We start from the raw sequence: 23470 nt of genomic DNA, 5'->3' as shown, positions 1-23470 counted from the left end.
ATCTTATTTCTCCTATGGAATTAAATGACATAACCTAAAAAGCACAATCTCTTTATCAGTATGTATTTCCCTTGATTCCTGATTTGTGTTTTATTTTTGTCCTTTTCTTTTTTGTGTATTTTGCATTTGTTTTTAATCATGCAGTATATTCTATATTTTCCTCTTGTTGCCAAGCGCTCAGTCTTCTAGAGCTTGTATAAGAAGTCCTCATTATTATTGTGTACTGTATTCTTTGTTATATATTTTAGTTTGAATAAAAAAAAAAAAACACCTTGTGACAAGGTTTAGCCCAGTGCTTTTGATTTTACAAAAATAAATATATGTACAATGGTATCCACATACTAATATTTGTTTAATTTACATTTATTCGAACCGTTTTTATTTGTTTTGTTTTAGGAATATAGTTGTGTACTATGTATTTGTTTTTGTTATAGTCATTTTTACTGCTTCATCTCTTATGTGGCCAAAGTCGTTTTTAGTCAACTGCCTTGTCTGGATCTTAATTGTTTTGGTTTTTCTCCTTGTTTTTAAGCACTTTGTAACATTGTTAATAAAATAGCTATATCGCTTCCTTAGGTCTCTGTTTATTATGAAGTGGCTGGGGTATGTGTGGTTTTCATGCTTTGCATGTTACACAATATTACAATTATATTCCACTTTATGTCTAAAGGTTAAAAGTTCCACCTTAGTTTGACTCTCATGGGTTTTACTTTACTTGTAACTTTACAATCTGCATTTCTACCCATGAAATCAAACATGCAATCCATTTCACTGTACATATTCTCACACTGTGTAAATTCAGTTTAGACAGTATTTCTATTTCATCTATCTTTCCTTGCATTTATGTTGCATGTTAGATTAGGAGGGTCAGCTCAGTCCTTGGATATACCCCCTTGACCCAGTGGAGGTGGTGGGACAGAGGAGGATGATGGTGAAGCTGTCTTCTCCGATGGACAACCAGTCCCACCCCCTGCAGGACCCAATCACAGCACTGGGCTGCTCGTTCAGCGACAGACTGAACTACTGCGAGGGGAAGGTGCTGACCCTATAGGTGTCTGAAGGAGAGGTATCGCAGGTCGTTCCTTCCTGCAGCTGTAAGACTGTGCAGCCAGGTTTGCTCCCAGTAGAACTATACCCACCCAGTATGGACTACACTTTAACTCTGATTTAACTCTCTCAACTGTGCAATATTCATTCTACCTGTGAAATACAATGCTTCATGCAAAATCCATTCCCTTCTCACACTGCACACATTTTTCTTGTTTTTACACTCTATATATTAGTTTTTATTCCATTCATACTTTTCTATATTTTTGTATATCACTTATTATTATCTTTTCACTTAAGTATTGCATGTTACTTATTACTTACTGATGCCTTTTTTGACTCTTGATGCTGTAATGTTGCAAATGTCCCCATTGTGGGCCTAATGAAGGATTACCTTATCTTATCTTATTACTTCAATGATGTCTAGTTTTGACTGTTCTCATTACTGCTCTTACACTGCAAATGTCCCCGTTGTGGAACGAATAAAGGATTATCTTATTTTATCAATTATTATCTCATCAGTGTCGATACTATCAGAGCAAATTAAGTTGAAAGACAACATAAATATCTCTATTTATATATAAAGACTTAATATCCACTTTAAGGAATAAATCATTCAGAGTGAATGCCCCCATGTGAACTCATGTAATTGGGGCCTAGGACGAGCAATCTAGACATCCAGGGGATATCTACATAAATCAATAATGAGATAAATAATGAGGTGAGGTTTCACACGGTGATGTACAAACCTGTAGCTCTTGCAGTACACGCTTTTCGACACTAGGTGAAGACAAACGCTGTGAAGGAGGCAGCGATCTCCAGTGTTATCTACTGCAAGTACGACACCTGGAATCCACCTTGTGATTCCTCACGTTGGAATCCGGGTTGCACCGGAGACAACATTGTGTGTTTGACACGTGTTGCACCGAGGAGCTGCGAACTCCTGCGTGGGGAAGGGGCTGCGGAAGAAGGGGGGGCTGTCACGTCCCACGCAGAGGAGGCTTTTTCCGGTTAAAGTTTCCTTTGTGACTCGGAAGTGGCGTTGTGATGCCTGTGCAATCCGTGCGCCCCCCCACAGACACAACACACAAGTGGCGACCATGATACGTAAGCGAAGAAACACCAGTTTTAAGTAGATAGCTTGGTTAGCATTAGCTGGTTTCTTTCTGTGACAGACAGCAGCGGGGTGCCCGGACACACGCTAACAGCTAGCTAGCGGGTAATGTCTGGCTGATGTAGCATGCTAACTGAAGCTAACTTGGGGTGAGCAGCTTTGTACACGTAGCCTGTGCTGGAAACAAGTAAGTTCGTGTGTAGCTGTTAAACCTCTCGCGTTCACTGTGTCGTTTGCGTGCGTTGTTTACACCGTGGCCTCACTTTAACAGCGGCCAGACTGCTCAGGTTCAACTCCCAGCCAGACAGGCTAACGTTAGCTTAGCACGCCTGTCTGTTTTGGACAGTGACAGCTGTAGGCTGCTGCCCCAGCTGACAACTGTGGAGAGGCCTCCTCCTGCAGCACCCAACAGATGATCAGCTCTCATTCTTCTTCTTCTTCTTCTTCTTCTTCTTCTTCTTCTTCTTCTTCTTCTTCTTCTTCTTCGGCCCCTTCTATTGATTTTCACCAGGGCCTTGTTTCTGCACATGTTACTGGTTACAGATGTGCACACCCTGCCTCTGATCCTCCATCACAATCCACTGCAGAGGAATGGGCGTAGAGACATGGGATCGACAGGGAACGAGATGAAATAAGTGTTGAAGTTTTGCTTTTTGTTTGTTTTGTTCAACAGAGCTGTTCAGAGCCACGTCCATCTGAAATGGGAAAACGCCCCGTCAGGATTTTATAATACAGGTAAGCACATAGCCTCAGATGCCATCAGGCCTAGTTGAAACCTCTATGTTTGGAACCAGGGGCAGGTGAGGATCACATGCCTCTCCTGCCTGCTGGGACCTGAGAGGCGGTGTTGGTTTTGCTGAGTCTGATGCTTAAGAAAGCATGGCTGTCATGTCAGCATGTGTGTATTTCTGTGTGTAGCAGTGTAACCGTGCTACACATCTGAAAGGCTAGTCTGGGCGTCTAGAGAGGGATGTCTGCCTTCAGCGCCTCTAGAACCTGAACAGTACAGACACTGCATGTTTGAACAGCAGCCCTCTGCCGGGGGAAGTAACGGTGAAGCAATAATGGTGCAATAGGTATTTCTGAAAAGTCATCTATTTAATATGTTTGGTTCAATCAATCGTGTAACACTGGTCTTAGGCCCTATTTTTTGGGGGTTATTTAAGCATCGGTGTATGCACTGCAAAAATGTAAAGACAAACATGTTTTCTCATCTCATTTCATCCCCTTGACAAAGAGATATGCATCTATGATTGATGTTTTTGCATGAGTCGATGATCACATGTTGTCTTGAAGCCGCTGCAATCTCCATCATGTCGCTGTCAAATCACAGTAGCTTACAGTGTTATTAAGAATGCACTGTGTTCCAGTTCTGTTCTAGATGTTAACATTTAACATGTGATTTCAAGGATGTTATAGTGATCAGGTCAAAATGAACAGACAAAAATCTTCTCTGCAATTGCTGCAGAGTCTGTGTTCTCCTCTGCAGTAGGCGATTCAAATTAGCTGTTCAACCAGAGGATTTCTCCACTGATGCTTTAATGATCAATGACATAGACTGACATGACAGTGCAATAGTAGAGGCTTTGACATGGGAGGGTATATATTTTCACAATGTCTTTATAATAGATACAGATTAGGCTTAAAATACACCATATGTATTTATGGTTGTTTCTGTGATCAGTGTCCTTTGACTAAACTTTCATCTGAATTAAATGTTTAATTTAAAACGATCAGAATCTAAAATGTTCATTGTAAACATCATGCGCCTTAAAGCTACTCAACAAATGTTATTTTTAGACATTTTAATGTGGAAACGTTACATGGATGTTCCCAACATCCTGAGGCCAGTAACATCAAGTGAACATTTAGTGGGTCAGGTGGTTAGTGTGCCTCTATACAGACGTGTGCCAGCATTTTATTGTGAGAGAGCCGAGTGACATCTCAGACAACACAAACTCATTGTTTTCAGCCCCGCTGTGCAGGAACGACAGAATCCCCAACAGAACCCCACAGCTAGAAAACACATATTTGCAGAGAGTGCAGGAGAGAGAGATCAAAACAGCACAACAGCGTGGCCTAGCCTTTGTAAATAATAATTAGTTATCAGGTGTCCCAAGCTCTTGTCCCCGATCCGGTCAGAGGAGTGTTTCACAAAGCAAGATAACCAGTTACACCAGGTCTACTCAAATAAATTAGGGAAATCTCATGCTTAACCAGTTTTAAACGGAAATGTCACTTCCAGTCTGAAAGACTGTGGTTTCTCTAGTGTTCTTCCACAGTAGATTTGACTGCTGCACTGCAGGGTTGAGCCGATGGACAGTGCCTTGGTCCAAAGATCTGCAAGTTCAGGTTTTACAGCAGAAAAACAAATGGCATTGATGTCACTGATAATGACCTGATAAATTAATTCAGCGCATCAGCACCTAGTATTCAGGTCAGGTGATGCAACATGGCAAAGATATTTTAGTTTAAATCACAACATATGGTTTGAATTGATGAGTTCACAACTGCATGTACAATGTTTGGACCATTTTACAGATTTGACATGATGCTTGATGGAAACGCAACCTTTAAGGATGGCTTAATTATTATTTAGTCACTACCCTATTTTGTGAAAGACTGAAAGAAGAACTTGTATAACATGATTCAACTCCAACTGCCAGTTCCTATTGTTGCACATTATGAATTGTGCTTTACAGGTTGGTTATTTATAGGGTGGATTTCTGGTGATGGATTAACACCCGCTCTATACTAATACGGATATCTAGCAAAACTTTTCCCTGTGTGTTTGGGCCTCTTGTCCACACACAGATGGCATTTTAAGTCACAGAAACAGATTTTTAATAATGCCCTGTATCCCTGTACATGTAAAATAGAACAATTGGTAAATGATGACGTTACAGCTTCTACTGTTGCTTTGTGTAATGAGCATGCGTCAAAAACAACAACAATAATGGCAGATATGTACCATTTTCTCTAAGTTTGGTTCACACCGCCAGGTCTAATTACAAGTTTGAAGCTAAATTCAGCATCATTGCATCACATTACCAACATTTTGGTGTCTGCCTCACCCAATATTACTTGGACCACAGGGGAAACTAGTTGAAGGTTGTGTGGACAGGGTAAATATCCGTTCAAAAAATATCTGAAGTATTTAGCTTACACCCATAGTTGATATATTGTGAATTAATATGAAGCTTTGTTGGGTCTGTGTTTTTAATTAAAATGGCAAATTCTCATTTGGGCACTTTAAATGACTGAATCTGATCCCATTCACTCTGAGTTAACTCCACAATCAGTTAAACTCTTCTCTGTGTTAGGTTCGCTCAAGTTAACAGCCAGACTCCTTTTTTTTTTCATTTTTCCATCGGGGAAACACAGACATTTTATAGCTTCCTTTGAGAAATTCCTCCAGCTCTGAGGGTAAGCTGTGAGTTGGGTTAAATAAATGGAAATCACACTGGAGGTTGTTAAGAAAAAAATACATAAACAGAGGTCTGCCTTTCTAAAGCAGTGCTCCCAGCAACAGTTGTAAAAGCTCAAACATGCTAATTCTTCTCCGTTGGCGGATTTAATTTGAAACCTCATAATTTTTACTCATCTCTCAGTTGTTTGTCTATATTTGTGCGGTTGTGTGTGAGAATCACAGAGAGAGAAAGAAAGGTGCTCAGTTTCCTGGCACTGACTTGTTGTTGCCTGTAAAAGAACCCTGGGTACCATTTATCTCTTTTTTTTTAAATTACATTCTTTTGTATAAAACTCAACTCTGATTGGCCAATAGGCAATCCAGTGTATTGCATTTCTGAACACACAGTACAGTGCTTGTGGAACAAAGGAGGGGCTTCTTAGATCAAATGTAAGGGTATATTAACTACACTCTTTTGCCATATAAGGTTACTGCATCTCACACTGGAGAGTTAGGGTTTTTCCCCAGGTTTTGGGAAGAAGAAAAATAAACACAAATATGATCGCCAATGATATTAGCTCCATGTCCTGATGTGAACTTTCCATCAAAAATAACACCAAAACAAAACAAGACCTATAGTCAATGGTTTGAATTTCAGCCTCCCATGACCATCTGACAATGTAACAGTGTTTGGCTGCGGTCCAAAATTCTTGTTCGGCAAGACGTCAGCAGACAGCTCACTTAGTGGCCACTGGTCAGCTGCCTGAGTTACAGTAACGAGTCAATTCCTCGCCCACATTATTATTTTCACAACAGTCTTCCTTCTGAGCACCACATGTGTGACGGCTGTAATTCTCGATCGTTTACCGATTTCTTTGCTGGTTTATTTCTGCAGTAAAGACTTCCGGAGACTCTAAAGAACAAATTTTCACTCCTCATGAGTTTATGTCCTCTGTGGCGGCGGAACATGTCACAGCTGCCGTCACAGACTCCTTTTAATCAACCTTAAAGCCAAGCACTTGTAGGCTGATTAACTCTGAGAGACTCACGACAAATAGGTTTGAAGACACAGACAGTCTGAGCAATGTCCAGGCTACAAACAACCCATAATGCAGCACTTAGTTACACTGATGTTCTCTCCATTCAAAAAGTGAATTTGTTGTAAATGAATGTAATCAATGCGGTAAAGCCATTATTGCTTTTCCTTTCTCTCCGCAGCAGTAATGAGTGTAGTATTTTCTGCTCCTTTTTAATAGGGCTCTGTGTTAAAATGCACCGCAATTAAGTTTTATAGTGGAAGGGAAAACCATGAAAGTACAGAATATTTCTTTTATAGACCGATAATTGGTTTGCCAACAGCTAAGAGGGCAAGTTGGCTCATGTCAGATCTCAATATTTTATGCCCGTATAAAGTTGGTTATTTAAAATTGAATAAAGATATCCACAGGTAATCAAAAAATGTAACTGTATGAAATAAATATTTTCTGATGTGCCTTCAGTCGTTTTTAGCCTTGTAAGCACAGGCATTGGACAATGCTGATTATCGCAGAATGTCCGCTATAGGCTTGACTGATTAATCAATTAGGGGATCAGGAGGTAGAGCGGCTTGTCTAATTATTGGGATGTCGATGGTTTGATCCTTGGCTTCTCCTGGCGACGTACCCTTGGGCAAGTCGTGGCTGTGCATAGTATGTGAATGTGATGGAGGAGCATGAATGTGTGAGTGGATGAGTGTGACTCAAAGTGTTGAGCATTTTAATGGTGGTTGAGACTTTTAAATTGCTGTATAAATGTAGCCCATTTACCAGATGTCACTATTTACATTAACCAACTGTTGAAGCAGAGACAGCCACGGCTCATTTTCATAGTTTTTCCATAGCACCGTATGTATTTCATTAGTGGACCTGATGACATGATGTTTTCTATTTAGCACAGAGCCAAACAATCTGAGCTATCTTACAGTACATGCTCAATAACTTAGATATAATGTTTACCTGTCCAATAATACCATGTGAACTTTGCACTTATACTGTTTTTCTGTCAAAACAATGACACACAAACTAATTCCTGTTTCTTCTTTCTAGTTGCCCTAATTATCAAATAGAGACTTTTGATCCCACGAACTATTCATTTCTAATATTTGCTACAGGTCTCCGTCGCCCTGGCTACATCACAACCACCCAGAGGGGAGGGGCCAAGTCCTGAAAGTATGGAAGTCAGTGGGACGCCAGGCTTTGCCCCGAGCCCTCAGAGCGAGGCCGTGGCTGATGACCTTCAGGAGCTGTCCCTCCAGCCGCTTCCCAACACCATGCCTCTACAGGAGCGCAAGAACGGTGAGGCAATGTTGCACATACATTATTTGTTCTTGGACGGTGCGCACATGTCACATTTTGGTTTTGAATGAACGGGTAAGAGGAGTTGTCGCACATAGTCATTTAGCAATAATGCTCATTCTTTTTCAACTTTTCACTGTTCAACCTTTTTTGTTGTTGAATTCACAAGCATGGTTATGGTTGGACAAATTGGCACTGGCCTGATTGTTTAAACTACTCTACAGTGTAATGGCTTCCTCAATAACTTCTTAGTATGGTTTTGATATTAAGCTAATTATCAGTTGAGCAAAGCCAGAGGCAGATGAAGATGAAAACACAGTTTAACAAATTAATTTAGCGTAAAAATATTGTATATTTATATTTTACGTAAGAGCCGGTAAGGAGCAAGATGGACTTTTCTTGTCAGTGAAACAGGTTTTTTCTTAATGTTACTTGCATCATAACTCGCCTGCAGCACTCTACTGGGGCTTTCATATTTGAATGTTATGTCCAGTTCTTTGTAATCAGGTGCTATTCAGCAGCCTAGCAGCCATATGGGCCCATTGTGTGTGTGCATGTTGCCCTTTTGCCCTACCACCTGACTCTTGACTCTCATCACAAGTCTGACCTGGTGTGTTAAGTTTCCCAAAACACAGAGAATACATCATTTCCATGAAGGGTTTCCTGCAGCTTCACATGGTTGAATGTTTTGAAGTAGGCAGGCGAAGACGGACCCGTTGTCCACTAGATTAATTTGGATGCGTACAACATTGTAATAACAGATTTGTTATTGCAGACTATACTGACAGTTTTCATCTGAGCTAGTGCATGCAGGAAACGCTCTGTCCTCCTGTAACAGAAACTGTACTCCTATGTTCTTTCGTCCATCTAAAATTAATATTTAGACTACTCATCTTTCATAGAGATGGTCGATTTCGAACAAAAAATCCTCTAAGCCACAAACAAGTGTGAGTGTTACACAAGTTGGGCTAAGACGAAAGCAGAAGAAGCACTTATGTGAGAGGCAGAAAGTGTCAGATGTGTCTGTACATCTTGTACATTTGTCAGTGGAGACTTTACCTCAGCACAGAGGGCCTGAGGCAAGAGAGACAAAAGTGTTGAGGTGAAGGCTGTGTGCGCTGACGACTCCAGAAAGAAGGGAGTGAAGAAGCTGCTGTACCTAATTGGCTTGCTCCTCTGCACTGACCTCTATTACAGGAGATTAGAGCGTGCTCCATGTTTGCTGTGAGGATGTAAGACACTGACTGGAGTTAGCGTAAAGCACTTGGCACTTGCATCACCTCCCTGTGTTTTAAACCTCTGTGGGGAACTTGAGTTAAATTCATTTATTTGGTTTGCAAAATTCAGCCTTTAAAACGAGAAGTTTGAAAATGCTGCTGACCTCGGTTTAGTGTAAAACCCTCTGTATTTTAGTGTCTACGGGCAGAAACAGATGTTTGGAAACTATGAGAGACACTCGCAACCTCTCTGTGATTGGGGTTTTTAGGTCAGGGCTTGGCCTTCGCTGATTCGTCAGGCCCATATCACATGACCCCCTTTCGGACGAAAACATCCGGCATTAGCCTCGGCTACCAGAGTATAACACAACATGGATAATCAGTTACAAGTGTTGCTGACCCTATTGTCTTTGCTAACAGCTGTTATGCAATTAAATTCTGAATTTTACAATGAAACTGTTTACTTGAGTAGGAGATTAACTATCACTCCAGGAATGCCTCTAAGCAGCAGTGTATGCGAGTGGTCACGTGATATATGTTTTTTGGGCGTGTTGGTATGAATGGGGATTAAAACTGATACAGAGAAAGAATGCTTGTGTGGATGGTGCGGTTTGTTACAGTTGACACTGTTTTCAATTGCATGACATCTGGAAAATCAACATTCAATCAAGAAACAAGTAGCACTGCTGTGGACGTCCGCCTCATGAGATCTTGAGTGGGCCTTTGTTGTTACACTGAATGCACTGCACGATAGACAGGAGTCACTAAACATCACCCTCTGTGATTACAAAAATAAATGTAGGTGAAGGTGAAACGAGCAGCAACACCTGTGTGGTAATGATCAGAGTTTACAACCCAACCTGACTGCAGAGAGTAAATAGCACTCCAGGCTCAAACCTGCCAAGATTTTGGTCAGTAGATGACACATTTGTGCTTCAGGAAAACATTGTACGCAGGCTATGTAATCTACAGTTGGCCTGCATTTCCACCAACTGCAACCTGAGGGCACATCTCCAAAATATGACCCCAAATGAAATAAGACCGGTGCCGGGAAGTCAACACAAACAGATGTTTAAAGTTTATGTTGAACTAAATGTACTTATACATCTACTTTAATTACTAGTTATTATTTTTATAAGAAATAATAAGTGTTATAACATTTGAAGGTGTGATTTAATCTCTGGGACATTGTGAGGTGTAAACATCCGTCTCCATACTCAATAAGTCTGTTTTGAGGTTATTTCCTGTTGTTGCTGGATCTGATTACATCATCGAAAAAAATCACACCACAACTGATGTTTTCTGTTGAGTTGACACTTCTAGGTAGTGCCACACAAGATCAAAGAGTATCTTTCTCAGCACTATCTCTTATATGGATTGTGGTATCCCTGGCGCAGTGTAACTATTTCTTTCAAATGAGCACACACAAACCTTGACAAATCAGAGTCAGCCACACTGGCCATTGTTCCAAGCTGGGCGTGGGGTGGCCCGGTTTGGTGGAGACGGTTGGTTGACCTACTGTAGATTTGTCAGGAGAGAAAAGGGATAGGCAAGGTTGGACCTGTGAATGATTTACCATCTTCTGGGGGGGGTCCAGAAGTGACGGAGAATAATACACAGTAACACAAACATTACACATCTATTGCACTGCAGTTATAGCTTAAACCATTGGCGGCAACAGGATAGTAAAAAAGAAAAAAGCTGTAGTAATGACGCATGAACAATATTTCAGGGGATGTTTACGTGATTTCAGAAATGTTTAAGATTGGTCCTGTGACTACTTGTCACAGGACCATGTTTACCTCACAGAACCACACATGACACCCACTCTCTCTCACGCAGCCTCAGGCCACCACTCCCAAGTTTAAACAACTTCTCCAATTGTTAGCCTGTTCTTTATCCACTTCTCTCTGCTAGCCTGACATGTCGCTGCAGGTACTCCTGGACCAAGCTGGCTTCAGAGCACTGGCTAGATGCAATGCATGTAGCTGCAAGTGTATTTCTCCGTGCACACAGTACACACACAGTGGAATGGCCACATAGTAAAAATTATCAAAGTTCTATCTCTGACAGCAGGTTATGCAATCTGTTTATTGCACAATGTTCCTTCCCCAGTAACAGTGGCATGCTGGAGATTTACTGTTAAAACAGACATGACTGTATGTGTATATATAGAAGGATGACATGTTTTTCGTGTGTGTGTGTGTGTGTGTGTGTGTGTGTGTGTGTGTGTGTGTGTGTGTGTGTGTGTGTGTGTGTGTGTGTGTGTGTGTGTGTGTGTGTGTGTGTGTGTGTGTGTGTGTGTGTGTGTGTGTGTGTGTGTGTGTGTGTGTGTGTGTGTGTGTGTGTGTGTGTGTGTGTGTGTGTGTGTGTGTTCTCTCCTTCCTTCCTATACTTATGTTTTTGTGAGGACCATTTTAAGCATATACCTTACAAAGTGAGGAGATTTTGACGGGTCCTCACTTTTTCAATGGGCTGTTTTTTGAGGGTTTAGACTTGGTTTTAAGGTTTGGGTTTGGCATTTAATATCGATGGTTAATGTTAGGGGCTAGGTAATGTATAATGTCAATCAGTGTCCTCACTAAGATAGAAGTACAACACACCTGGTGTTTGTGTGTTTTCGTGTGTGAGAGAGTGAGTTTTGATTCAAGATATACAAAAGGGGCTGACACAACAGAGACTGGTCTTACAAAGCAGTTCACATTTCCTGGCTTCTCAGTTGTTCCACAGCTAACAAAAGCAGTCACGGCAAGATAATGAGATTGAGATCATTGAAAACGTTGAGGTGGAGAAGGCAGTGTGGGCTGTGGCAGCACAAGGGAAAGAGAAGAGGTGGGGGAGGTCTTGTCTGTAATGGCAGTATTGCGTAACTTTTTCGGAGAGACAACAGAAGGAAAGCGGGTGAAAATGGAAAGCAAGAAAGGAGGGGTTGTGTTACTTGTACACGAGGAGCTGAGGCTTGTTTGTTTTTTTTCCTTACGTTTTACGTCCAGAGTGGCTGTGAGAGTGCAGACGAGTCACTCTTGCTAAAAAAACTTTTTTAACAAGACCACAGAAGTTCACAGGAGGAGAAGGGGAGGAATAAAGGTGTAGCCAAGGAGAGACAGGAGCCCATGGGTGGACCTTGTTGTTATCCAGGGAGCAAAAAGGGACAGACACACAGACCTGCACACGCCCTCTCTGGCAGGGCATGCACACACTTGTAGACAGACAATCCAGAGACAGGGAATGTGAGGTGCGCTGCTGCCTGTGGAGTACCAGCTGCCGGTGAGAGGAAAACGTGTTAAATGTGGCTTTCTTCTTGCTGGACTTTTCCTCCGCCTCCTGCCGCTGTTGGGTTTTCTCACACTGTTCCCTTTGCTTGTGTTGGGAGTATGAATCCCTGAACTTGCTGGGAGGGTGACGCTTCCCTTCAGCATGGTGCAGAGGGATATGCCTATCCTGCCAGGTAAAGTCCACTTCACTACGCTGTCTTTTGCTTTCACATCTTTGAACAAATGGCATCAATGATTAAACCGGAGTACAGGTGTACTGTAAGCGCTTGCATGTATCAGTACATCTAAGGTGTAGCGACACTGTTGTCTGAAAATGTCGTTCACCCATTTCTATGAGTCTGCTCTGCATTTACAGCTGCAAAACGTTTAACTTTAGACAAACTTCGACACATACCAGGACTATGAAGTAAACCTGTTGCTGGTTTGGATTGGAAACTGCTACATGCTTTATCACTGTTGCACAATGAGGCTGCGCTGAACATTTTTGCAGCCACAAAGGAAAGATTCACTTAAAAGACGAAACCGTAAACCTCCAGATGTTGCTAAATTGGATTATGCTGTGGGAACAGTTCTTTCACTAGTCTGAGGTAGTGGCACATAAACCAAACACTATGCAGCAGTGTGTAGATGTAATGTTTTAAGCAACAGGTGGGGGCTGTGAGGCCAGGGTTGCAGGGTCGGTCCTGGGCAGACCTGAGCGGATGAGTGGGGGTTTAGCAGGATAGAAAGGTGTGGTTCATGAATTGGGTTACTCTCAGAAAGTGACAGCCCTTCCCCCTTAAATTGAAGAATGACAAGGTAAGGCACCCCTGCTCCCCATGGACTGCATGACTGCAGGCCAGGGGCCTGATTAGAACAGAGAACACAGGTCTGACGGAGACTGGAGCCAGGGGGAAAAACTAGGTTGGAGGCAATATAGACTCTGCTTCAGATTTACATGGGAATCTACAACTGATTTCAATCAGAACACATTGTTCCAGATCATGACACGGCCTAGAGAGTGAGACAGAGTCTGCAAGTTTTGGTTCTACCACATTCTCCAGCCTCTGATATCATTGATCCGGTACCGCTACAGTAAAATCAGTTGTTTGCCGCAGTGGGTTGAATTGAAAACCTTCCCTGTTGTGTTGCAGGCAAACAGGCAAGTTTTTATTGTCGGGTCTAGAAACGAAGCCTCCAGCGCCTGACTGAGAAGCAGTGATTTTGTGGAACGTCACGCTTTGTTATCTCAATAAATAAACTGTGTTGTGTCGGGACTGAGAAGTTATTGGCCTTGGAAAGAGTTACCGCATATGGACTATAATTAGATTGAAGTAAGAGAAATGGAAGAATGACTGGTCAAGAAAACGCTGCTGACTCTGGCTGAAATTCCGTGAGGTTGATGCCGACCACATCATCCAGACTAGTAAATAAAAAAAGTCCCTCTTCATCCTTGCATAATGACAATCACTTACAATGTGATGAGTGCAGACAGAAACCCGTTTGCTCTCAGAGATTCAAAATGCTGATGTAATCCATTCCCACATAGCCACAGTGTTACGCTGCTGAGCAGTATTTTAGATAAAATAGCTAGATATATAGCCTAGGCTGAGGCTAGCCGAGCCCAGCAGTGATTCAGGGAGACTGATAGTGCTGTTATGTAACAAGCTGGGAGGCTGCCAGCAGCAGAGGCCCTATAGCACTCAGTCAGGCTGAGAGTAGGAGGCTGAGAACGAAGGGAAGAATCAGTCGGAGAGATTGATGGAGGGAGAAAAGGAGGAGAGAATGAAGAAACGTGCTGTATGTAAGGGCAGAGAAGACCAAATGAAAAATAACAGTATGAATACGCACTGTATACATGTATGTGGGGGAAGGAAGGAAGGAAGGCTTGTGTTTCAGTCTTATCTAAACACACCGCTGCAGCAAACATAATCCAGTTGCACATCTCCTCACCTCTCTGCTCTTGACACTGGAATCGTATTAGATAATATCCATACGCCCAAGACGCTCCAAACATAAAAACGTCCCAGTAAAAACAAAATGTCACAATGGAATAAAACATGACTGGATCAACAAGGATGTCTGCATGTATTAACCTGCAGCCCAAGTCTCAGAGGGGATTTTCAGATCGATCTAAACAAGTAAAGACCAAATGCTGCGTATGTTGGTGAATGTTAACTGTCTTCAGTCTAATAAACATGCATGCAGAAACACACTTATGCAATTGCCTGGCTAAAATCTTAGATGTGTCCCCGCACACCCCACACAAACCCACAAACTTTGTATGACTCACTACGGCACACACTAACACAAACCTGGACATGCACTTACAGGCTTTGCTAGCCCTCTATTTTCACTGTGTTTCCCGACAGCATGGAATTTCAACAAGCTCAAACACACTCAAGAAGTTTGATTTGTGATCCAGCAAATTACTGCTGGATAATGAGAAGTGTGAGGGCAGAGCCAGCCCTGTTCGGATCTGTAGCCTCAAGCTAAAGAAAAGACTTCGTATCAGCTCTCATATGTCTGCAACAGGAACATGGTGACTGCACACCCAGTGTTACAAGCCCACTCATGTAGCTCAGTGATCTGAAAAAAGATACACACACACACACAAAAGCTCACACTTAATGGATCTTATGTCAAGCACTTGAGGGCATCAGGCAACAGTGTTACAACACGTAAAATGGAGAAGACAAGGATGCCCATGTCTGTTGCACTCTCACGCTGTTTATATACATGAACTCTGGAAAATGTCTGAAAAATTGGGAGTTTGGACATAAAAGCCCATATTTGGTGGGAGAGTTGAGACAGAAAATCAAAGCAAGTGGAGGCTTCATATTATACAAAAAGGCAAAAATCAAATGAGAAATTAGAATTAAAGGCCCCAATAAAGCTTAGTAAACAAACCAGACAAAAAGTACACATATTCTAATTGAATGGCACCTCTTTTTCATCCTGATAATTTTGAATTCTTCCAGTGTCCTGCCCATCGCATTGGAAATGTCATCATCATGCACAGTTGTGTGTGTTGAATATTTATATCATATCACATGGGCTCACTCTGACATTTTTCGCACATTTTACTAGGGTGCTGGAAGGAGAAGTTGCAGAAAACGTCCAGAGCCACTGACATTTGAGTTTTTCACTTGGATCAATAAAGAGATACATTACTAGAAAAATGTCCGGACTTCAGTGCATTTCTGAAAGCAGCTTCAGACACTTCCATTGTTGTTAATGACATTATTGTACTGTTTGAAAACGGCAGCAAGAATTGAGTGACTTTAAGTAAAGGATGATTTTGTAGTTTAAATGCTGCACTACTGCAAACTAACCCGACATTATCCACTTCAAACATTCTACTTTGAAAATAATTGAATTACTGCACATGCAGTTGGAAGCTCCTGCTGTCTCCTCCGACATGCAGCTACACACACATGTGTCCTCGAGTCGGTTTTTTTTGTCCCTCTTCTTCAACTCAACTAGCTCTGGTGTTTCTGAATAATAGATCAGCCATTAGCCTGTGACTCACCTGCCTACAGCAAGTGTGGCACACTTAACGTTAGCAGACGAATGTAACAGAGGTCACTGTGGGCCGACAGGACTCCTGTTGTTTTGTTAGATTACTCAGATGCTGAGACATGTGCACTGTGCAGGAGAAAATGACTCGATCTGTAAATTAGTCAAATCTTGAGGCCTTTCCCCTTAACATGATTTTCAGATCAAAAAAGACCTCAGAGATAGTTTCCTCTGGTGCCAGAGTAAGACTTTCTTACACAAACAGAGAACTTTGTTGATAACAGCAGATACCATTAGCAGAGTCACCAGGGAAAACCCAGAGGGCTGGGTTCCTTTCTCTTTAATTTGCTCGTCTCTTTGGCCACCAGTGTGCACTCGCTGTCAGACCGACAAAAGAACACAGCTGTTTGAGCTTGGATTGAAATACTCGGGGTCATTAAGGACTCATCACAGCCACTTGATACTTCTGCACTCCTGAGTGCTGTGAATGGGTCGGTGTCTTGTCTTTGTTTTTTGGCTTTAGCAGTGTGGTAACTTGATGAAAACACAGCAAACTTTGAATGTATGCATCTTTGATGATTGGACACCAAAGCTACTTTCAGAAACATACTGAACTCCAGATAATCTCTTGAAATAGTCTGGAGTGGCTATATGTGAGAGTGCAATATCTGTCCTAGTCACTTTCTGTGGACAGTGGAGTTTCAAACGCTAGCCTCCTATAGTAAAAACTCTGGAAAATGTCTGAGTAAGCCCACAGAGAATACAGCAAGAGATTATCGGGAGGATTCACCGCAAGTGAGTGGGCCAGAGATAATGTTTCAAACACCCGGTAGACGCAGAACTGAAAAAATTAAATAATACAAATATCTCAGGAGCACGTAGAAAACCCAACAAAGATGTCAACTTGGAAAAACAACGAGATTGAGAGTTTTTAGTGATAAGGGCTCATGTCAATGTACTGAAATAAATAATGTAATAATAAACATGATCTCAGAATGAAAACCTCGCTGGTGTGTTCTGGATTATTTTGTTGTGAACAACAACAAGACATCTTCTTTGTTTTTTTGTTAGATAATCTCCTGCTGCGTTGTTCATATATGAAAGGCAAACTCTGGAGAAACTCTTTCTTAGATGCATAATCAAGTATTATGTGCAACTAAAATATAAATTTATATAAGCATCTCATTTTACAATAACTAGAAACCTGTGGCTCCATTAAAGGCTGATGTCATTTTGGTCATTCACAGCCAGGCTTACATTAGATGTAAGATAAATAAACAGAGAGAGAGGGCAGGAAGAAGAGTCCAATAAAACCCCACAAATCAAACTGGAGGAAAACACTGCAGGAACACACACATATTTTATCAAAAAGTCTTTCTTCAAACAAGGCCAAGAAAACCTTCTCTCTCCCAGACACTCTCTTCCTCTTCATTTCTTTTCATTTTTCTTTTTCTCTGTCTTAACTTCCAGTCTGTTGTTGCAGGACTGAAATGGAAACCAGTCGTAAAGGAGAAAACAAATGTGGGCTTCAGCTATAACTAGGGCAGGAGGTTGGGGGGATTTGTTATAATAAAAATGAATTTCAGATGTTGGCGTTATGTAACCTTGTGTTACAAAGCCGTCACCACAGGGAGCAGGGAACACCCCTCTCCATCACGGGCACTCTGTTTTCCTCTCCCTGTCTCAGACTTTACTCCTCTCTGAAATTCTCATTTGCTGAGCATGACCTCAACTCCCCTTCTCCTTCAGTCTAGTCAGTTTTACAGTGAAGCTTCATCTTACCAGATGCTAACAGCTGCCAGCTGGCCGGTGGCTCCATCTTTCATTCAACACTTCTGCCTTAGATGGCCCTCTCTCCTTCATCAGGGGACAATCAGACCTCAGTTGGACTTTTTATTGACCAGATGTGACACAGTGGGGGGTGTGGCTGCAGGTTGGTCAACAAAGACCCTTTGACCATGCATGTATGATGGCTTTTAAAGGGCCTATTTTTTTTACTCACTTCAAAATTAACCAGCATTCAGGTGGCTTCTTTGAGCTTTCTACAATTATTTAACTTCTTCAGTGAATAATTCAACATGAAATCAGACATCTATATTATAAGCAACACATTTTTACTGGATTATAGGCTTGTCTTCCCTACTACATCTATTTTTTTAATGAATGTTTCCCCCTCATTTTTAAATCAAATATCAGAGAAGAACACTTGAGCCTGTGGATGTCAGTAATGTGGTGCAGTAATACTTAATGTAGCTTCAAACTTGTGATTAACCTACCAGTGGTAAGCAAACCTAGAGCAACAGGAATATAGCCTCCATTGTTGTTTCTGGGCGTATAGGTGTGCATAACCTTTTTGATGTCGGTAATAAATCTCTTCCAGAGAAGTGACTGATTATTAACAGCATTGTGGGTTCCAAGTAAACTTGTATCTACTGTAATTACACATAACTGTTGGCTTGGTGGTTCAGTGGTTAGTACTACAACTTCCTCCCTCAGTCCAAACACATGCAGACTGGGGTTAGGTTAACTGGAGGTAGGTGTGGATGAAATTGTGAATGGTTGTTTGTCTTTGTTTGTTGGCCCTGCGTTACACTGGCAACCTGTCCACGGTGTACCCCACCTCTCGCCCAATGTCAGCTGGTATTGGCTCCAGCTCCCCCCGTGAAGGGAATCTCAAAGGATAACCATCGTAGATAGTGGATGGATTTAAGCGTGATTGTCTGACTATAGTTGTTGTTCTGTGTTTCCATAGTATGATCCTTTTTAAATTAATAAAAAAAATGTACTCCTCTCTCACTTTGAGGTGAAAGAGTGTTGGTCATGCAGGGAAAATGCATCCAGTTTTACTTTTGCTATCTGCTTCTGCCAATCGGCTTAAATGGTGGAACGACCTTATCCGAACAGCAGAAAGCTTACACATCTTCCGCCGCAAACTAAAATCACACCTCTTCCTACTATACCTTGAATAAAATTTGAAAACTAACAATTTATAATTATTTTTGAAGAAATTGTACTTTATTGATTCTTGTTGTTCTGGGTTTATACCCTCAGTGTTGAATGCACTTATTAAGTTGCTTTGGATAAAAGCGTCAGCTAAATTAAATGTAATGTAATGTAAATATTGCTTCTTCTGCAAACACACGAAGTGTTGGCTTACAAGCTCCTGGCAGCGAGTTTACATCTTCCAGGACAAACTCTCTGTGTTTGTGCTCCTCCAGTACAATCACAGTAAGTGATTAAGTGCAGGATTGCTATTGCAGCATTTACATCAAGGTTTTATGCCAGATTCCACTTCCTAAGGAGTAAACACACAGCTGCCATACAGCTGTCAGTCTCTGTTCAGATATCATTAACAAGACTCCTCAGGCTATGCCTTTTTACGGTTCAGAAATGTCCGTGGATCAACACAAAACAAACCTGGTCCTGATGTCAGTGTTGAGACACAGCCAAATTCAAACAGTGCTGGTAAATTCCATAGCAGAGCGGGTGGGAGGGACCAGGAAGTTAAGGAAAAAACACCTTAAGTTTTCACTGCTGGAATGTTAATCGCTGGTGTGACCTGGGAGACTGACATTTAGCCTGGGTGGTTGCTCAGCAAGTCCTGATTTGTTTTGGTGTTCTGTATGCAAAATATAGTATAAAGTTTGTTTCTTCTAGTTTCGGAAAATATCTGGTTAAAGGAAAAAGATGCCTTATATTTCAAACAACAATTCCAACTTTCTGCTTGACAAAATTGATTGGCTGTATAACAATGGATTTGAATTGTTACCATACTATCTAAATTCTGCTGCAAACTTGCAGAAGAGTAAGTAAAGAGGAGACATTGATAGACGTCCTTCAATATCATAGTCTCATTGTGATAGAATATTTTATTTGTTTCCATGATCTAAATAAAGCAGGGAGGAGGAAGTACCATTAATATAGAAAGGGTGAGAGATGTTGACAGAAATTCATGGTCAACATGTTGAATACATTTTCCCCACTCGCTCCTCGTGTGACTTGCCTGGTCTTGTTTGTTGGTGGTGACTGGGGAGGTTTGCAGAAACTGCTATTTTTTGCTTAGAGGTTAATGGAATGCAGTGGGGTAATTGTTTTGGGCTGGTCTGAAGAACATGCCATGCTCTGTGCAAAGAAGGTCATGATGTTCCACGACCAGGTAGAAAATGAAAAACATTTCGGCTGTAGACAGTTTATCTCCCCAACTTAAGCTGTGTGAAGATAAACAGAGCACCAGTGGGAGGACTGGGTGTATTTTTGCAGCTGTTTAATTGTGGTGCTGATGTTTGGAATGCAACAGCAACTAGTAGTGAACTCAGAGGGTTAACATACTGAATAACACTATATAAATGTCCATTATCTCCTAAATAATGATATGCTCTAATTGAAGAAGCACTCTGGCACAGGGAGCCAGTGTTAGACAATATGACCCATACTCAGAGTTAGAACACTGTCTTGTCTTCAGCTTTTCATCTGGTGATGTGGTTGATAGTATTTGTATTCCTCTGCAGCAGCAGCGGCAGCGACATCCATTGGCCAGAGCCATTGTGTTTTCAAGTTATCCAGCCATGTTTGTGAACATGATATCTCAAGAGTGCCTTGAGGGACTTTCTTCAAATTAGGGACAAAAGCTCACTTGCACTCAAGACTTAGCTTTTGATGGTCCAAGGTCACTGTGATCTCACACAATCCTATTTTGCCTCATGAACCCCTTATCTAAACAATGCCATGAGAGAATCCTTACAAGATTGGGCCAAATGTTCGCCTAGCCAAAATGATCAAATTGTTAGATATGGTTGGTCAACGGTCAAGGTCACTGTGGTCCCACAAAACATGTTTTTGGCTTCCTGAACATGATGTCTCAAGTCTGTCTGCTGGGAATTTCTTCAAATTTGGACCAGTTGTTACTCGGACTCAAAGATTAGCTGATTAGATTCCAGTGGTCAACGGTCATGGTGACCTCATATCTGTCTGCAAAAAATGTATATACACTTAAACAGCAATGGTTGGTGGAGGCATACAACCATGGGGCGGTAATTGTTGTTCAGTTTTGACGCCCTCTCTCTATCTTCAAATGAACTACCAATGTATTTAGTAAAGACACAAATAAACATGAATAAACACAGAAACTTTATTTCATACAGACGTTGATCCCATTAATTAAAACTTGTTGGGATGGAGCCATGGAGCATGAGAAGCAGACCCCCCATGGGGGTGCCTTACATGAGCCTTCAACACAGGTGACAGGGTGTGGGAGGGTCACAAGCAATGACAGGAGAGAGAAACAACATATTTAAGGTGGTTGATATTCTCCAGCTCATTAGATGATTGGAAAGCCAACTGCACAGGACCAAACGAATCATTGGATAATAGCAGAGAGGTGGGCCCTCAGTGTGCTGATGAGAAAAGAGTGGTTAGCAGTTGTCTTCTTGCCTGAACATTTGTAGAATCTCTTTCTATGTTGTTGTTGTATGTTTATTTGTGTGTTGCCTTTGTGTTTGCCTGTAAACCTCAATCGTGGTTTGGATGCCACTTAAAAAGAAACAACGACTTTTTTTTAGCTGTTTATCTTCCTGGTGGTCATAATGACCAACTGGAAGCAGTGGGGGAGTTTTCCATTCATTTACACACCCACAGGAAGTCTCTGAGTCAGTATTCCAGCAAGATCTTCATGCTGTAATTGTATCCTGTCTGCTTGCAGAAAAAGATGTGTTTTTCTTTTTTTTTTAAATTCCTTCCCAAGAATATTTTTCAGTGACGGATAAGGCAAGACTCTGATTAGGACATCCAAGGTCAAATAGCTTCACTGGAATTTTCTCAAAGCCAGAACTATGATAACTTGTCTTACTAAAGGTTCAAATTACCACTGAATCAAATGGTTGTGATTACATTTCTATATCACTGTACATAAACAGCATGTAAAAGCATCCTACTGGTAGTGTACATGTAAATATTGGCAACCCTCCAGGGAATGAGGCCTGCTGGGACATTTTGGCCTGTTCTCACAAAGTCAGTTTGGCTTGGGTTGGAATTAGATTTTTGGTTTAGTTGTGATGTTAGAGGAGAGTGTGTTGTCATCTGTGTTTCCTGTCCAGACTGTGACTCATAACAGCAGGTGGACTTTAATCACACACTCATAACAGACAGTTATTGTAGAAACCAGCCACTGTTTGTTCAAGGTGCTGCCTGCCTTTTCAGGTGTGTCACCTGCGGAGCAATGTGCGGGTTGACCACAGTGCCGGACTGTGTGCTGTGAGTGTCTAATGTGATATTTATGCGCAGGTTATTGTTTTATTAATAAGTTGACTGCTCTCTGTGCTGTAAGTATAGTTGAGGAGAAAGGTATGAAAGCCATGCATCTCCCTTTTGTGTCATGCTTCATAAAACATTGATTTAGTTCAAGGCATTGGGGCTTAAAGTTTGTGTGTCAGTGTCTATGTCTGTGCTCGCGGTGCCACGATGTGTGTGCCTCAAAGTGACCTTACCCGATTGCACAGGTGATACCAAGCTGAATATAGCCCCCTTATAGCCAGCTGGCCTTTCTATTTAAAACAGTAGAGAAAGGAGGGGGGGTGGGGCGGGGGGGGTCGGCGTATACCATCAGCATTCTGCAGGAGTCAGTTTGATGGTGGCAACTGGGCGGCGAACCAATCCAGAGTTTTTCAACAGGGTCAAAATACAACTGCTTTGATTCTCGGGTTGCACCGGGCCTATAACTCTCATCCTTTTTCTCAAAACATATTTCCCGAGTCCCTTTGTGAGTAAGCTGCCTTTCCTCAAGGACAGACTGCTCCAAGAAAATTGTTTCCGAATTGCAGCGGTGATTGGATATCAATCAATCACTTTTTAAAAGCCATGTGATTCATCCCAGTATCGGATTCACTCAAGCATCTTTGACAAAGGTCGATTATGTCCTATGAGGTCATCGCTGAAAACCGTTACTGCCGCTTCCACTCATGCCATAAAACCTGCTCATAGATTGACTGAGTCACCGTTTGAGAGAGCGAGCTTGTGTATTTAGAGGAGTTCAGAAAGTGTTAAAGAACAGATTTTTGTCGCTAAACGTGTTGTTTGTGTGCATGCATTTCACAGGGAGGATGTTTGCGTGTTGCAGCCCCCTCCCCTCAGCCTGTAACTGTGAATGAATAGCAACAGCTGAGCAGGAGAACTTTATCGGCAACACTCCCTGCTCGTGTGTGTGTGTGCGTGCGCGCGTGTGTGTGTGTGTGTGTGTGTGTAAGATTCAGGAGGAGCTGCAACCAGAGCAGTCTCTCTGGGCACTCTCTCTCTCTCTCTCTGCCGAGATCACTGCCGTCCTCTCTCCCTCCCCTGCTCGCTGCTTTTCAGTTTCCTCCCCTCTCGTCTCCCTTAGTCTTTTCATCCACAACTCGTCCCGTGGATTTCTTCACCCTCCCCTCCCCTCGTCTCTCTGGGCAACCTTCGCAGAGCAGTGCTGTCGTGACTTGCCGTCTGCCCCTGCAAGGGAAGGAGAGAGCAGGAGGAAGAAAAGAAATAAAGAGAAACTGAGACAGACCAATCGATTACTCTGGTACTGAGGAGGCTGAGAGAGACACTAGAGG

At 42.0% G+C, this 23470-nt stretch overlaps 1 protein-coding gene across 2 annotated transcripts in view; it reads left to right on the top strand.

The window, feature by feature from the left end:
* Positions 1-1899: 1899 nt before the first annotated feature.
* mrtfab (myocardin related transcription factor Ab) overlaps positions 1900-23470 on the top strand; it is a 44350-nt gene continuing 22779 nt past the window's right edge. For both annotated transcript variants that reach the window (XM_061094720.1, XM_061094719.1), the window contains exons 1-3: positions 1900-2154; positions 2835-2896; positions 7720-7903. In XM_061094720.1, the coding sequence (XP_060950703.1) occupies positions 7780-7903 (124 nt within the window). In that variant the 5' untranslated portion in view covers positions 1900-2154; positions 2835-2896; positions 7720-7779. The remainder of the gene's footprint in view (positions 2155-2834; positions 2897-7719; positions 7904-23470) is intronic.

This window comes from Limanda limanda, chromosome 21 (genome assembly GCF_963576545.1).
Source record: "Limanda limanda chromosome 21, fLimLim1.1, whole genome shotgun sequence".
NCBI lineage: Eukaryota > Metazoa > Chordata > Actinopteri > Pleuronectiformes > Pleuronectidae > Limanda > Limanda limanda.
The sequence above is the reverse complement of the archived record's forward strand: the minus strand, read 5'-3'. Positions and strand labels throughout refer to the sequence as shown.